Raw genomic sequence first — 18,274 nt, 5'->3', positions numbered from 1 at the left:
AAATTTAAATCACTAATGATGGCCTTCAGAGTACTCACTGGTTCTGCTCCCATCTACCTCAATAGACTATTAAAACCATATGTTAGCGCCCGCCCTCTCCGTTCCTCAAAGGAGCGCCACCTAACACGGCCAACCCCCCGTACAGGTCAGTCAAGGCTGTTCTCATCTCTGGTACCACGCTGGTGTAACGAGCTTCCAAGCACTATCAGAGCAACAGAAACCCAGCTTCCTGGCATACCCTTCCTGGCATATTGCACTCAATCTAAGGTATTTTGTATAAATTGTGCTGTAGTTTGAATGTTAGATCCTCTTTTGTAAGTCGCTTTGGATAAAAGCGTCTGCCAAATGCATAAATGTAAATGTAAAATGTTTGTGCACATAGTATGGACATTACTCAGATTCACAAGGAAAGATTTCAAAGGAACAATACATTTTCTTTACCACATAAAACATTTCTGCGCATGTGCACTGAGAGGGGATTGCCATACCAGACAAAATACACCCCAGAACAGTACACCCCAAAACACAGAGTGAACAAGAGATTATAACATATTTATTTATATATATATATATATATATATATATATAAAATACACACAAGCACTTGAATTAAACCTATTATATTCTTATATAAACTAGTCTGGACTAGTTTAGCTCCCGGACTCTTTTACAAAGAATCTAGAATGTGAACTGGACTTATCTTACTGAAATAAACAAGGCATGTCCCAAAAGGATGCTGTCTGGATAGCAGCATGTTGCTTCAAACCTGTAGATCTTCTCTGCCCAATGAAAAGCATGTATCTCCAAAATAGTAGCTTTATAGCAGAATCAAAAACCGTCTTAACTTTCAATGGAAGTCAATGCAAAACGATTTTATTCCAAGTAATTTTTGAGCATTTCTATTGGTCCATTCATGAAACTTTCACACAATGTGACAGGCAGCTGCTGTTTTCAAATATTGTAGTCAATTAAAAATCCACAATTATATCATTCAGCATTCACAGATGTGCAAGTCAACCATGCCACATCCACAAATCCACCTCATAATATCACAAAGGCCGGCTTGGAACTGTGCCCATATAAAAATCTGGATGGTTCCTCTCTTTTTTTGGAGGATGTAGAATCCATACTCTTCATTTCTAAAAGAAATTTCAAATTCTGGTTTGTTAGAACACTGCACACATTTCCACTTCACCTCAGTCTATCTGAAATGAACTTGGCCAAGAAAGGGGGCAGCATTAGCTTTTGTGGATGCAGTGACGAACTGTGTTCACAGGTAGTGGTTTAAGGAAGTGTTTCTGAGCCCATGCAGTGATTTCCAGTAAAGAACGCTGTCTTATTTTAATTCAGTGCCGTCTGAGGGCCTGAAGACCACAGCCAGCTAATACTAGTTTTAGGCTTTGTGCCTTACACACAGTTTTCCCGGTTTCAACAACTGAAACATTGTCTTTGTTCTATTTTCAATTAAATATAGGGTTTTGGTTTGCACATTTCATTGATTTACATTCTGTTTTTATTAACATTATGCTCAGTGTTGCATTTCTGCAAATGGGTTTATACTTGTTCAGCATTATTAACTACTTTACAGGTTTCCATTCCTTTTCTTACACAGACCCTCTGTCCTCCATTTTTGTTTTCTGGAGAAGACTTTCCGTAGGAGGCACTCAGTAACAGAACCACAAGACCTCATCCAATAGCATTCGACACGTACCTAACGAGTCCTCTGAGTTGTCAGAGTGGTTCTCCAATTTCTGAACAGTGACTCTGTGACTTCAAGTTTACTGATACACATGTGTGACTATTTTCTACTTCACATTTCACTGTCACATATGCTCAGGGGTTTTGCACCAATTATACCTCACATAGCTTTAGACTCTCCACAGTCTTTATAGATCACTGGGGTCAAAGATGTACTGTAAATAGTTTTGAGCCTTGTTGGTTGTAAACTGTAAGCAATGGCTCCAGTGATTTATCAATCATGTAGAATGTTGATAATGAATCATATTTTCTAAATAGTTAATTTACATTATTTATAGTACATCACAAACTTATACAACACACCTCATTCGCCAAGCCTTTGTGTTTTTAAAAGAACAAGAAAGTGGATAGCAGTGTTGCACAAAAACCAGCACCGGGTCAGACATCTACACAACAATGCTGACACCCTGTCTCACCCCTGTGCTGCTGCAGGGTGCCACTACCACAAGCATTTGGAGAAGAAAGCGGAGACAGCTGGAAGGTGTGCTCCTGTGTTGGGGGTAGGCCCTGGAGTGGGTGCAACATGGACAAAGGCCAGACACATGGTGAACTATTATAAGGTTTGGTTGGTGCATGGGGCTACGGTTGGTGCCCAGGAGTTTGTGAAGGGAGGTGCTGAGGCCTGTGCATTGGGCACTGGTGGTGTGACACTTCAGGGTGGTCTAAACCCTGAGGTAGCAGCTCCTGCGGTTTTACTGGCCCAGGTGTCAGACAGATGTGGAGCTGCCAAGAAGGATCCATTAAAACAGTGCCACGTATTAGGTTTGGAGTTCCAGAGGAGCTTCACAGTGACCAGGGGTGCAGTTTTTGAGTCAGCAGTCACGTTTGAAGTCTGTAACCAGCTGGGTATTCAGAAGAAGCACACAACACTGCTGCAGTCTCGCCTTGTAGAGCGGTTCAACAACACACTAATGGCCCAGCTCACCATGGTCACGACACAGCACCAGTATGACTGGAACTGCCACCTGCCTCTGGTTCTTCTTGCGTCACAGTCTGCATTGCAGGAGCCCACTGGATTCACGCCAGCTCTGCTAATGTTTATCAGGGAGCTCAGAATGCCCAGAGAACAGGTTTTCAGGCCCTTGCCTCATGTAGCAGCCCATAGAATGCTGGGTGCAATTTACGCCAGCGGACATTATGAGTAAATTCATGTGAGTAGTGCACGGTACCATTTTCTGTCAAAGTAACTGATGACCGGAAAAATTCTTGGATTTTTTTCTCATATGGCATCATCAGATGATGTAATTAGCTGACACAATCAAATGATGTAACCTGGCCTGTTTAGTTTAGGAATTCACTTGGAATTAATTTCCTAAAGAAATTAATTATGGAATTAACCGGTGGTGATTTTACTGTGGAGAAGTACCAAGAGAAAATTGTGAATAACCTGCATCATCACAATATACTGCTTTGCATAAAGGCCCTACAATCCACTGTTTAAGAAATATCAGATGTGCAGAAGATATTCGTCTACAGCAACATACTGATATACTGGCCTCCTGTGATCACAGAGAACAAAGTGAATGAAATATAAAAGAAACATTTACCTAAACCCTGATAGGTTGTTCAAATGATGTCAGATTAAGGAATGTGAGAGAAAATGTAGGCTGGTGATTTTAAGTAAAATGAAGAATCGTTTTCGTAACTATATTGTCTAATAAACAAGGATATGTTTATTAAAAACATATCATCCACAAACATCCTGAAAAAAAGCCTGAGGGTGAAATGCATTCCATGATCGTTCAGACACAATATGTGAGATCCACTAAACACAACTTGAGTGTCTTGGTGACTGTGAAGGAGGGTGGAATAATAAGTCTGAAAGTTAAAACCCACAACGAATATCTCTGACTGATTTCACTGATCATGAACACACCTAAAAACGCCAACTGATGACACGTACAGCCCGGGTCTTATGTGAGAAAAGCTTTGAGAATAAAGAGGATTAATAACTTTACTTTTTCGCTCATACAGAAAAAGGAATATGAGAACATGATCAATAGGATTCTTTTGGACATATACGACATGCCCTGTCTCAGTATATATATATTTTTATGTGAAAAATCATTTTGAATTTTATATCAGGTTGAACATACCCGAGTAAAAACATGTACTGACCCATTCAAACCGTTTAAAATGTATCTCTCTTTGTCACCAGCTAGCAAGGTGTGTGTGTGAAGGTTGTTCCTACACCAAGCTATGAGTCTTTACAACTGACAAGAATGAAGATGGGGCGGCACGGTGGTGCAGCAGGTAGTGTCACAGTCACACAGCTCCAGGGGCCTGGAGGTTGTGGGTTCAATTCCTGCTCCGGGTGACTGTCTGTGAGGAGTGTGGTGTGTTCTCTCCATGTTCACGTGGGTTTCCTCCAGGTGCTCCGGTTTCCTCCCACAGTCCAAAAACACAAGTTGGTAGGTGGATTGGCGACTCAAAAGTGTCCATGTGTGAGTGTGTGTCTTGCCCTATGAAGGACTGGTGCCCCTCCAGGGTGTATTCCCACCTTGCACCCAATGATTCCAGGTAGGCTCTGGACCCACCCCGACCCTGAACTGGATAAGCGGTTACAGATAATGAATGAATGAAGAATGAAGATAACAAACGGTCCCCCTTTATCACCTTCGCTAAGTGAGAGAGACCATCAGTATGGGATGAGAAGCTCTCCAGGTTTTGAGGGTGTGTGGAGTTTGAAAAAGAGAACAAAGTTCTTTAAAAAAAACTTCTTTAAAAAAAAAGAAGAAAGGAATATGTCATGTCATTTTTTAAAAGGACCTGGAGAAGAACATTTGTGTTAATGACCAGGATGAGAAATAGTGTCCTGGGTGTGAAACTGATCACCCGTCACAGCGAGATAAAAGGAAAAAATTATGAATTTTCTGATCATTGTGAGACCATCATTTGTGATGCTTTGGTTCAGGAGTCTACGGTTACCGACTAACCAGATAAGTGTGTGATGAGCATCATGAAAAACGTTTACAGTCAACTGCAAGAAGATTTGAGCATATATTTACCTGAGTATCGTAACCAAGAACCCTCGGATGTGTTGTCCCAGTACTATTACACCTTGTTGACTGCAGATTCCAAAAAAGCCAATTCTTACAGTGTTACTTAAAAACAAAAGGATCTAAAGCCAGACATTCTAAAGAGGGCTGTTTAGACGGGGAGAACACTGCTGTCAACAGATGTTTTATTGAGATCCCAGAACTGTATTCCCTTGTTGAAAATGGGCGTAATATGCCCCTTTAAGGTATTTCCAGTTGGTTAAGCTATTAGGTGAAATTGCTTTTTCAATCAGAACACACAACATAAATTAGTGCACTTGTTTACAACTTGCAAAATGTAATGCCACTGTTAGCATTCAATCATTTATTTCCAGTAACTGCTTCATGTTTTTCTAGGACAAGTCGGGCCCAAAGCCTACACAGAAGTGTAGGGCATAAGTAAGGGAAACATCCTAAACATAGCACCGGTCCATCACAGGGCATCACACTCTCACATCTATGAGCACACAGACAATTCACCTACCAACAAATGTTTTTGGACTGTAGGAGAAAACCCACGCATACACAGGAAAACACACCAAACTCCTCACAGACTGTGACCCGAGATGGGTATTGAACCCACCACCACAGAGTTGTGTGGCAGTGCCACTACCGGCAGCAACACAGTGCTGCTCAGTGTTTATATGAAAACACTTAAAGGAATGATAATGCACTCACCTTTTACAGTAAGTGTAAGAGTATCACTGTTCTGAGATGATTTTGGTCTTTCTTGTCTCTGTCCTCTACATCTGAAATGAACAAAACCTGGAGTGTCTTCTCTGATAGTGAAAGTGATACTGTTTACAGGGTGCTTCACAGACTGAGACACTGTTGTCCATTCACTCTGTTTATTCTGCTTCTCAAAGTGATAAGTCCATCCATTAAAACCGGCAATCTTACACATCAGAGTGACTGACTCTCCAGTGAACACAGCCCCCTGTGGTTGTACAGTCAGTGTAGCAGAGGGTAGAGCTGCAGGAAGAAGAACAGAGTATTTAGAGTCACTTCCATTGATGAAAACACACATCAGAAATGTTTACTGAAGATTAGACAATCTCTCTTAAATACACCCATTTATCTTAAATAACATATTAATAAATGATAGTCATAGAGTGATTAATGGATAATTAGGTAAACTAGTGGCTCTACAGAAAGGAGGAGACTATATTAAATTAATTTTACACTGAAGAGATGATCACCTGATAATCAATGAACAACTGAACAAACCGAGTTAAATAATTAACACATTGATTGATTGATGCCATTTTCATTAGATATTTAAGAGCTGATCCTCATAATTAAAAATGTATACCTTAAAGGAGCAATTCATAAATACATGTTTTTGACTTCATAGATAGTATTTCATGTGAAAATAAATACTTTGTTTTAAATTTATTGCATATATTTGTAAAGTCACAGTCTCAAATTTGAAATAAATTTATAAAGTGTTGAATCTGCATTTGTGAAGTCACTCGTCTGTTTTCTGTGACATATTTTTTGTTCATTTGCTCCTGTGGGTTTTTGGATTTTGAGACTTTACAAATGCAGCCTCATCCACAAATGTGCTGTAGCCTCAGCTATAAATACATTTTAAATTTGAGACTTGACTTTAGAAATATATGCAATTTAAATTTAAACAAATGGATATTTTTGCATACAATTATATATCTATGAAGACTAAACACATGTATTTATGAATTAAACTGTATTTGTACAAATTGAAAACACAGATTGGGATGAGTTTTTTTGCGAATAGTGAAACATATTTGTGACTAGTGTTTAATTTGTGCATTAATATTTACACATTTGTCCAATATTTTGAGACTAATCTCTCTCTATAGTCTTCTCCCTCTCCCCAAAGGTGAAGCTCAACCAGGTTGCCAGTTTGAGGAAAACTCAACATATATGAACAATCAAGAAGATTTAAGAGTTTACGAACTTAGGACTGTAATGGGTAAAAAGAATGTGCCATATCACTAAATATCTATTTACTTAAGTAAAAGGCAAAAATTGAAAGAGATGCCATATTTTCCATGTGTTTACAAGCCTTTAACAATTTTCATATTCAAGCATTAAGCTCCACCTTAAATGGCTCCATTAAGAGTCTTATTGGAAAAACAAAGCTTGTTTTGAAACACTTCTTATTTCCCAGTATATCCATTTAAAACATACAACTAAGTGTACCTCATGTCACACAAACATCCACCTATTTGTCAAGTGCTTATATTTGCAGTGTATTATCAAGCTTGAATTCTCCAAACATTTATGATTGTGGTGATATGCAGCTCTAAGCTCTGCTTTTCAATGTTTGAAGTTCTCTCCATTTTCTAAAACAACTCTAGATGACTCTGCCATGAGCAGAGAAAGAGAGCAAGAAAAACTAGTGCAACGGACCAACACAGTGTACCACTTTAGAATAAGACCACACTTATAAAGGTTTATAAATGGCTTAAAATCTGATTATTAATAGTTATTAATTATGTTGTTAAGAGCGGCACAGTGGCGCAACAGGAAGTGTCACTCTTAGTTCCAGGGTCCTGGGGTTGTGAGCAGTTTGGTGTGTTCTCCATGTGTCTGCTTGGGTTTCCCCCAGGTGCTCCGATTTCGTCCCACAGCCCAAAAACACACTTGATAGGTGGACTGGCGACTCATATGTCTCCATAGGGGTGAGTGTGTGAGTAAACTGGTGTGTGTGCATGAAGGACTGGCGCCCCCTCTAGGGTGTGTTCCTGCCTTGCGCCCAGTGATTCCGGGTAGGCTCTGGACCCACCGCGACCCTGAACCCGGATAAGTGCTTACAGACAATGAATGAATGAATGAATTCTGTAGTGGAAATCACTTTATGAGCTCAGGAACACTTCCCCAAACCATGAACTGAATCCCTGAATCATGAATTACTGCCCATTCAAGCCTTGAGCTGCTCAACAGTCTGTGGACATCACTGTCTCATTCTTTTCATAATGCATATGTTTTCAGGAGGAGACAGATCTTTACTGCAGGTTGAGCACACACTCTCTATGTCTACACATAGTGCCTCCATAACACTGATGTCTGTCCAAAATATAAATATAATCCTCTGAATCTACGGTGCCTTCACATATCTACAGATCACACATGCAGCAGGCACCGGTAATAATAATTCTCATTATTGCTTAATAAACCTTTAGTAGATGGTACTGATCCATTACACTATAAAGAACTGACATACATTTACAGTAAAAACATTGCAGTAATATACACTATTACTCACAGACGCTGTTTATTAACTGCTGATTGGTAACGGTCTGGGTGTTGTCTTTTCATGTTTGGCATGAACCTGAAGTCTGATTTTACCCAAAACAAGCTGAAACATGGACTCAGTGACAGTGATTTCCCAAAGTGCTCCCAAGTCTTTGTGGCTGTGTCCTTCACATTAACACAATAATTACTGAAACAATACCGTCTGTGTTCGGTATTCACACTTATTCAGCAGCAGTTTATGCTCTTGGTGTTGAATCATCAAAGATTTCTGCTGATTCACTGAATATTTTCACTAGATTTTATAAACATTAGATGGTGAAAGACCTACATTCTTTACGGTGTTGTGCTGAGAAACCTTTGAACTGATTGAAATTTCTCTCAGTGTTTTGTGGTGAATCATGATCCATCATCACTTTTAAAGATGAAGCCTTTGGGAAAGCGCCTTTAAACTCTCTTTATTGTTACAAAGTGTCCCAACTTTTCTGGAATTGGGGTTTATTTATATTAATATGCTGTATTTATTAGTTTATATACATTATTTTATATGTACGTAAACATGGTTATTCCAGCTAGTAAAGCTATTAAGAAAAGTTCCTTATTCTATGATAATACAATACTTTAATTAATGCAGTGTTTCTTGTTTATTTAATACTTCATAATTATATATGATTTAAAATAGTTGTTCTTCCTGAATACACTTCATTCAGTGAAATATAAATTTCTACTAATCTAACATCTTTAGAGAAAAGCAAAATGATTAAATTAAATTCCTCAGTCCTTCCTTATATGAAAATGCATGGGTGTGGTTTAATAATGGTAAGGTAATTATAAAGTAATGTACATGTCCTCCCAATGTTGAGAACCACTGGTAATCACTAAAATACACACATTCTAATAAAGTGTCCTGCATTCTTTAATCTGGTGGAATGTTTATGTTAAAGCACTCACCCTTCACAGTAACAGGTTCACTGTAGGGTGATGATAGTCCTCTGCCAGTATTCGACCCTCTGCACCGGTACTGATCTCCATCTTTGACATCATCTTGTCTGATGGTGTGAGTGTCTCTGTATATATTGTAAAACTCAGACTGAGACACAGAAGTCCCTTTACTGCCTTTAACCTTCTTCTCCCACTCATACATCCATCCATTAAGAACCTTAATCTCACAGGTCAGAGTGACTGACTGTCCCCTGAACACATCTCCCTCTGGTTTTACAGTCAGTGTAGGAGAGGGTAGAGCTACAGGAAGAAGATAACAGAATATTTAGAGACAACTCCATATAAAAAACTGTATTACTGTGACACTGAGTTAAATGAACTTTGAAGAGATGATCACAGTCGCTCCTGCAGTAAGTAAATAAGTATGAATTTATGATTCACTAGATTTTATAAACAGTAGATGGTGAAAGACCTACATTCTTTACGGTGTTGTGCTGAGAAACCTTTGAACTGATTGAAATTTCTCTCAGTGTTTTGTGGTGAATCATGATCCATCATCACTTTTAAAAATGAAGCCTTTGGGAAAGCGCCTTTAAACTCTCTTTATTGTTAGATCATGTCCCAACTTTTCTGAAATTGGGGTTTATTTATATTAATATGCTGTATTTATTAGTTTATATACATTATTTTATATGTACGTAAACATAGTAATCCCAGCTAATAAAGCTATTAGGAAATGTTCCTTATTCAATGATAATACAATACTTTAATTAATGCAGTGTTTTTTGTTTATTTAATACTTCATAATTATATATGATTTACAATAGTTGTTCTTCCTGAAACTGCAGTGTTTACCATTGATCAGTCAGCCCTAAATGTAAAGTATTATGGGATATTCATAGAAATAGCAAAGTATTTGTTCTGGGGTTTATTATTATTATTATTATTATAGAAACAAACACTGAAGGTGTCACTCTAAAGGAAATCCCTTATATTCTTCAGATTTTGAATGGAACCATTTACAGACAGAACTCTGTACTGCTGCCGTAAACATGAAAATGCATTAAAAAAACAATCATTAAAGGACTCACCCTTCACAGTGAGAGTAAAGGTGTTACTGTTCTGTGACCATATCTGTCTGTCAGAATTCCACCCTCTGCATCGGTACTGACCTCCGTCTGTGACAGATCTTATAGTGAGAGTGTCTGTGTTTACAGTGTAAGGCCAAGACTCAGGCACTTCACTCCACGAACCCCGTGTATTCCACTTCTTCCACACATATGTCCATCTAAGATCACTCTTAATCTCACACTTTAGAGTGACTGTGTCTCCCCTGAACACATCTCCCTCTGGTTCTACAGTCAGTGAAGGAGTGGGTGGAGCTACAGGAAGAAGATAACAGAGGATTTAAAAACAGCTCCTTTAATGAATAACACAAAGGAAAATCTACATTACTGTGACACTGAGGTTAATGAACACTGAAGAGATGATCACAGTCTCTCCTATAATCCACTGTTTATCTCAGTAGAGTTAATACAAGCCACAGTTTCTGGGCGAAAAATAACAGCCTCTGTATTCATGCTTTAATTCACTACTGAAACAGTGTTTAACAGAATAAATGAACAGATACAGTGTATGAGATCCAGTACACTGCAGTTTTACACTTTGGGGTGTTTTGAAGGAGTGAGTCAGGAAACGTTTTCCTCCACCAGCATCACGTAGAGACCTGGCCACTGTCCTGCAAGAAGAATGGCTTCAAATCCCTCTGACCACTGTGCAGGACTTGTGTATGTCATTCCCAAGACGAACTGACGCTGTATTGGCCGCAAAAGGAGGTCCTACACCACACTAATAAATTATTGTGGTCTAAAACCAGGTGTTTCACTTTCATTGTCCAACCCCTGTACATTCATATATAACATTGGAGAATGAGTACATGTTATTCAAAGTTTATCTTTGGAGGTAGATATATTTGACATAAAAATAATTTATTTCAGTGTAGTCTCAGTGTTCTTAAGTACAAACAAATTTTACACAATCATACTCATAATAAAAGTAATAACTCAGTTATATAGAGCCCTGCCTATGCACTTTATCCTCTTGTTGTGGTCACATATCCACTTTGTGTTGTTTGGTGGCCTCAGTACTGGCATTGCCTACAAACACTAGTTTGAGTGGCAGCATATGACTGCATCAATAAAGAGTTTTTAATCAGTACATTAACCAGTCATCATCGTTAGCAAAAAACTATCATGATCTCTTAAAACAAGTGTCGTCTTCTCTAAGTCTTCTAGTAATGCTAAAAAAGGCATTATGACGAAAATTCATCAGCCTCTCATCTATTTATAGACCTGTGATTTTGTGCAGTTACAGCTGTTTAGGCGTCTAATAATGTGCAGTAATATCCAGCCAATAATGATTTGTTGACTTTTTAAATGCGTTTACTTGCAGTTCTCTAATTCACCACAAGATGCCACCAATTCGCTCTCTTTCTGCAGTGTTTTATGGGTGTATGCGTAGGTAAAATCTTGCTTAAATGTCAGCCCGTTTTCACACCAACTATTAAAAATAAAATCACTGTGTGAGATGTTGCTCAGACACATTTCAGACCCATTTTTGTCTGTACACATCCTTTATAAATGAGGCCCCTGGAGAGAGAACCTTAGCATCTTTAGAGTCTTTAGATACAGGTTTATTAAGCAGAAGAGGAAACACATTTAATCCTTAGGGAAATTGCTTCTCTGCATTTGACACATCCGTGGCAGTAAACACACAAAACACACACTAGTGAGCAATTCTTTACACACACTAGGGGATCTACTAGATCACTACTGGATCAGAGGGCCACCAACCACCTCGGCGCCCGGGGAACAGTTTGGGTGTTAGATGCCTTGCTCAAGGCCACTTCAGCCATGAATGTATTTTTCCTTGACGGTCCCAGGAATTGAACCTCTTCACTGACCTCAAGGCCACATCTGATGATTCGCTGGTTGGTTGCTGCTCTATTGAGATCCATTCTATCTAGATAACAGTCCAGATCTATTCTGCTGTATTTGTGCAACAGTTTAAAGTCAACTATGAGCACTGAGACCAACAGATCCCATGTTATTCCCGTACAGGTTCAGCTCCTTGAACATTGGAATGTTATATATATATATATATACAGATGAAGCCTTTGGGAAAGCGCCTTTAAACTCTCTTTATTGTTAGAAAGTGTCCCAACTTTTCTGGAATTGGGGTTTATTTATATTAATATGCTGTATTTATTAGTTTATATACATTATTTTATATGTACGTAAACATGGTTATTCCAGCTAATAAAGCTATTAGGAAAAGTTCCTTATTCAATGATAATACAATACTTTAATTAATGCAGTGTTTCTTGTTTATTTAATACTTCATAATTATATATGATTTACAATAGTTGTTCTTCCTGAAACTGCAGTGTTTACCATTGATCAGTCAGAACTAAATATAAAGTATTATGGGATGTTCATAGAAATAGCAAAGTATTTGTTCTGGGGTTTATTATTATTATTATTATTATAGAAACAAACACTGAAGGTGTCGCTCTAAAGGAAATCCCTTATATTCTTCAGATTTTGAATGGAACCATTTACAGACAGAACTCTGTACTGCTGCCGTAAACATGAAAATGCATTAAAAAACAACCATTAAAGGACTCACCCTTCACAGTGAGAGTAAAGGTGTTACTGCCCTGTGACCATATCCGTCTGCCATAATTCCACCCTCTGCATCGGTACTGACCTCCGTCTGTGACAGATCTTATAGTGAGAGTGTCTGTGTTTACAGTGTAAGGCCAAGACTGAGGCACTTCACTCCACGAACCCCGTGTATTCCACTTCTTCCACTTCTCCCACTGATATGTCCATCTAAGATCACTCTTAATCTCACACTTCAGAGTGACTGTGTCTCCCCTGAACACATCTCCGTCTGGTTTTACAGTCAGTGAAGGAGTGGGTGGAGCTACAGGAAGAAGATAACAGAGGATTTAGAGACAGCTCCATTAATGAATAACACAAATGAAAAATCTACATTACTGTGACACTGAGGTTAATGAACACTGAAGAGACGATCACAGTCTCTCCTATAATCCACTGTTTATCTCAGTAGAGTTAATACAAGCCACAGTTTCTGGGCAAAAAATAATTTTTGGGGAAAAATAACAGCCTCTGCATTCATGCTTTAATTCACTACTGAAACAGTGTTTAACAGAATAAATGAACAGATACAGTGTATGAGATCCAGTACACTGCAGTTTTACATTCATACAGTCTCTACACATCACTGAAGACAATGCACCAATACACACAGCAAGACTGGTGAAAGACTGGTTTGATGAACATGAAAGTGAAGTAGAACATCTCCCATGGCCTGCACAGTCACCAGATCTAAATATTATTGAGCCACTTTGGGGTGTTTTGGAGGAGCGAGTCAGGAAACGTTTTCCTCCACCAGCATCACGTAGAGACCTGGCCACTATCCTGCAAGAAGAATGGCTTAAAATCCCTCTGACCACTGTGCAGGACTTGTATATGTCATTCCCAAGACGAACTGACGCTGTATTGGCCGCAAAAGGAGGTCCTACACCACACTAATAAATTATTGTGGTCTAAAACCAGGTGTTTCACTTTCATTGTCCAACCCCTGTACATTCATATATAACATTGGAGAATGAGTACATGTTATTCAAAGTTTATCTTTGGAGGTAGATATATTTGACATAAAAATAATTTATTTCAGTGTAGTCTCAGTGTTCTTAAGTACAAACAAATTTTACACAATCATACTCATAATAAAAGTAATAAATCAGTTATATAGAGCCCTGCCTATGCACTTTATCCTCTTGTTGTGGTCACATATCCACTTTGTGTTGTTTGGTGGCCTCAGTACTGGCATTGCCTACAAACACTAGTTTGAGTGGCAGCATATGACTGCATCAATAAAGAGTTTTTAATCAGCACATTAACCAGTCATCATCGTTAGCAAAAAACTATCATGATCTCTTAAAACAAGTGTCGTCTTCTCTAAGTCTTCTAGTAATGCCAAAAAAGGCATTATGACGAAAATTCATCAGCCTCTCATCTATTTATAGACCTGTGATTTTGTGCAGTTACAGCTCTTTAGGCGTCTAATAATGTGCAGTAATATCCAGCCAATAATGATTTGTTGACTTTTTAAATGCGTTTACTTGCAGTTCTCTAATTCACCACAAGATGCCACCAATTCACTCTCTTTCTGCAGTGTTTTATGGGTGTATGCGTAGGTAAAATCTTGCTTAAATGTCAGCCCGATTTCACACCAACTATTAAAAATAAAATCACAGTTTCTGCGTGACTGTGTGAGATGTTGCTCAGACACATTTCAGCCCCTTTTTTGTCTGTGTTTGGCGACTTCAATAGACTTCAGAGTCGCCGAGCAGCTGAATAGGGGAAACGAATGCCCGACGCGTTCTGCTGTTCAAACACCAGTCCAAGCTTCAGTTGATGTTGCTTTATTTTATCAAATCTTCAACGTTCAAGCATTAAAGTATCAATGAATCGGTCCACAGAAATCCACGATCGACAACGGTATAAAATCCAATTCAATCAGTTCACAGGCAAAAAATATTTACATCGGCCAAGGTTACAGCGTTTTGGACGGTCAGCAAAAAGTAGGCTTCCCCCATCACCCACTCACTTCCCCTCATCTAACGAGTGAACAGGTGATATTACAGACCATTACCGCCACCAACACCACGTGATCCAGTTAGCGCACGTCATCCCTTAGGTGCACACAAACCCAAAAAAAAACCCAAGCCTATGCCTGTCCTCAACATTCCGGCCCCTAATTATTACATTACCACGCAGTAATAATTATACATCTAACACCACAATCAAACACACAAAAAACACGTTACATCACAGATTCTCAATGAAAAGGAAGAGAATCATAATAATAATAATAATAATACAATGCACTTAAAAATCCATCCAAGTTATTTCTTTTCTTCTTCTTCTTGTCAGTCAGTCATAGGCCAGAGGTTACCAGCACTTAGCCTAAATATCAAGTCAGTTTGTGACATATATCTGTAGTGTTGTCAACATCAAGTCATATTGTAGTCCTATCAAGTTGGTTCCAATATGTGTCATAGGTCAGAAGCCTCCTGAAGAAGGCATAGCTTCGTGATCGGTCTACGTACAAGGCTGGTTGAGGTCTTAACCCAGACCTGACGTACAAATCCTTTCTTGTCTGGTGCAACTGCCGTGACTCTGCCAATTATCCAGGAACCACGAGGGGCAGAGTCATCCACTATGAGAACCACATCTCCAGGAGTAAAGTTGCGTTTATTCTGTGCCCATTTCTGGCGCTGTTGAAGTTGTGGTAAATATTCTTTAACCCATCTTTTCCAGAAGAGGTCAGATATGTATTGGACCTGTCTCCATCTCTTACGTGCATAAAGATCATTTTTCTGGAACAGACCAGGTGGTAAGCATGGATTAGACTTGAGAAGGAGGAGGTGATTTGGTGTTAAAGCTTCCAAATCATTTGGATCATTGGATTCCTGTGTAATGGGCCTACTATTCAGGATTGACTCCACTTCACACAGAACAGTTTGAAGGTCCTCCTCATCCAAATACTGTGTCTGCAAGGTGGAGTTGAGAACCTTTCTGATGGAGCGAATCAACCGCTCCCATGCTCCTCCATGATGCGATCCAGTTGGAGGGTTAAAATTCCATTTAACCCCCTTCAAAGCCAATGCATCAGCAATCCTTTCCTGATTCCACTCTTCCATAGCTTGTCTCAGCTCATGCTCTGCCCCCACAAAGTTGGTACCATTGTCGGAATGCAGTTCTTGAACCTGGCCTCGTCTCGCAATGAAACGGCGTAAAGCGTTAATAAAAGAGTCAGTATCAAGAGATGAGGCAACCTCAATATGTACAGCTCTAATCGCCAAACACGTAAAGATGGCTCCATAACGCTTCACAATACTTCTCCCACGCTTTATTTCAAATGGGCCAAAATAATCCACTCCAACAAAGCTAAAGGGAGGTTTCTCAGGGGTCACTCTACTTTCAGGCAAGTCAGCCATTTGCTGCTGGCCTAAGGATCCATGAAGCCGTCTGCAGACCACACACCTTGACATGATGCTTCTTATCAAGGTGCCCGCACCAGGAATCCAATATTTCTGATGCAGCCTTGAGAGAATATGGTTCCTACCATTATGACCCACCTCTTTATGGATATGCTGTAAAATGAGATTAGAAATATGAAGATCCTTAGCGATTATGGCAGGATGTTTGGAATTTTCTGACATAACAGCCCTACTAAGACGTCCGCCAACTCTGAGCACACCATCCTCTAAAACAGGATTCAGTTTATAGATGTGGCTGCTTCGTTTCACGCTCTCTCCCCTTTGGAGGCAGGAGATTTCTTCAGCATACCTTTTCCACTGACAGAACTTTATTATTTGCATCTCAGCATCCTTAATCTCTTCCAATGAGAGAAAGTCGTTACGGAACTCCACCTTGCGATGAGCATCCTTACGCTGAGCTGCATCCGATAAAGGCTGAAAACGTGCCTTGTCCTTTCCATAATGCAAAAACAATGTCTTAAACCTCAGGATCCAACCCATCACCCTGACAAGGCGTATCCAAGAAGAGGTACGACTAATTAAATCAGTCAATGGGCCACCATCATCATCTGCTTGCAAAACATTAATAGCGGCAGACACTTTGACTTCAGGATCTTCATGTGGAAGTTCCTGCATGTTCTCTGGGTTTACAGGCCATTCTTTCTCTGGCTGCATAAGAAATGCAGGACCAGATATCCATTCAGTGTTAATTAAAAAGGGCTCTGCCCTCATACCTCTGGAAACAAGGTCTGCCGGGTTGTGTGTTGTGTTCACATATCTCCACTGGGAGGCCCTGGAAACCTTTAAAATCTCGGACACTCGGTTCGCTACAAAAACACGAAACCTAGATGTCTCATTATTAATATATTTCAACACCGAGGTACTATCTGTCCAAAACACTGAATCTAAGAGAGATAGCCTTAGCTCCCTCCTCCACAGTATATCCATACGAGCTGCCACCACAGCTGCCGTCAATTCCATACGAGGAATCGTTACTAGTTTTAGGGGTGCCACCCTGGACTTCCCCATTATAAAGGAACTGTGGGTGCGTGAGCAACTGTTACGCAGGAGCAGGTAAGTAACAGCACCATACCCCTTCTCACTTGCATCTGCAAAGTGATGTAACTGAGCAGTGGTCACCTCTCCAAAGTCAGGAGGTTTTAAACATCTTCTGATGCTAATGTTGTCCAACAGATGCAACTCTCCCACCCAGTCTTTCCATTCTTGGGAAACTGCGAGTGGTATAACGTCGTCCCATCCTATCCCCTTCTGGCACAGATCTTGAAGAATCTTCTTGGCTGTGAAAATAACAAATGAACACCCATCCTATATTCTTGCATGCTCTGACTGAAATCGCCACCAGGCCACCAGAGAAATCTCAAAAGGTCAGCATCTTCCTCTGGCACACGCACTTGGTGAAACATGGCTTCAATATCAGACATCAACACAACTGGCTCCTTCCTAAACCTAGTCAACACACCAACCAATGCATTCGTCAAGTCAGGACCACTCAGAAGTTGTGCATTAAGAGAAACACCTTGAAATGATGCTGCACAGTCGAAGACAACCCGGAGTTTCCCTTTAAAAGGATGGTAAACCCCATGATGGGGAACATACCAAACCTTACCCTCACTGCACTCCAAGTCTTCGATTGGCACTCTTTGCGCGTACCCCCTGGATATAAGATCTTCCATGAAAGCGGTGTAAACCTCGTGAAAGTCTTTATCTCTGATGAACCTTCTCTTCAAACTTAAGGTGCGTTGTTCCACAATCGCACGGTTGTCAGGCATTCTCATATCTCTGTCCTTCAGAGGCAGGGCAATACTGTAGTGCCCATCACTCAGAATCGTGGTCTCACTAACCAACTTCAAGAACTTGGCATCTTCCCTTGATAGTCCCAGCTGCTCATCCTGGCTGCTCTCAGGGAAGTCCATCTTAAACTGCTGTTTCCATAACTTGTCAAGCGTAACAGCAGAAATTCTGTTGGCGGTGACTGTTGACGAACATCCTGGCCTTCCACAGCACTCCCTGCCAAGTGGCCCGTTTACCGTCCAACCAAGCACAGTCTTAATGGCAAAAGGTCCATCATCTACACTCTGGACGACCTCCAGAGGTTCCAACGCTCTGGGCATGTTCATGCCAATCAAAAGCTCCACTTGTGCCT

At 39.9% G+C, this 18,274-nt stretch overlaps 1 protein-coding gene across 1 annotated transcript in view; it reads right to left on the bottom strand.

Moving 5' to 3' along the window:
• Positions 1–18,274, bottom strand: part of LOC136707274 (immunoglobulin superfamily member 1-like) — a 75,596-nt gene that overhangs the window by 12,325 nt on the left and 44,997 nt on the right. Inside the window, exons 16-19 of the mRNA XM_066681254.1 lie at positions 12,663–12,962; positions 10,067–10,357; positions 8,985–9,275; positions 5,475–5,768 (exon numbers count right to left, since the gene is read on the bottom strand). Of these exons, the coding sequence (XP_066537351.1) occupies positions 5,475–5,768; positions 8,985–9,275; positions 10,067–10,357; positions 12,663–12,962 (1,176 nt within the window). The remainder of the gene's footprint in view (positions 1–5,474; positions 5,769–8,984; positions 9,276–10,066; positions 10,358–12,662; positions 12,963–18,274) is intronic.

The sequence above is a fragment of the Hoplias malabaricus genome, chromosome 9 (genome assembly GCF_029633855.1).
Source record: "Hoplias malabaricus isolate fHopMal1 chromosome 9, fHopMal1.hap1, whole genome shotgun sequence".
Taxonomy (NCBI): Eukaryota; Metazoa; Chordata; class Actinopteri; order Characiformes; family Erythrinidae; genus Hoplias; species Hoplias malabaricus.
Note: the sequence above shows the minus strand (reverse complement) of the source record. Positions and strands in the feature narration are given on the sequence as shown.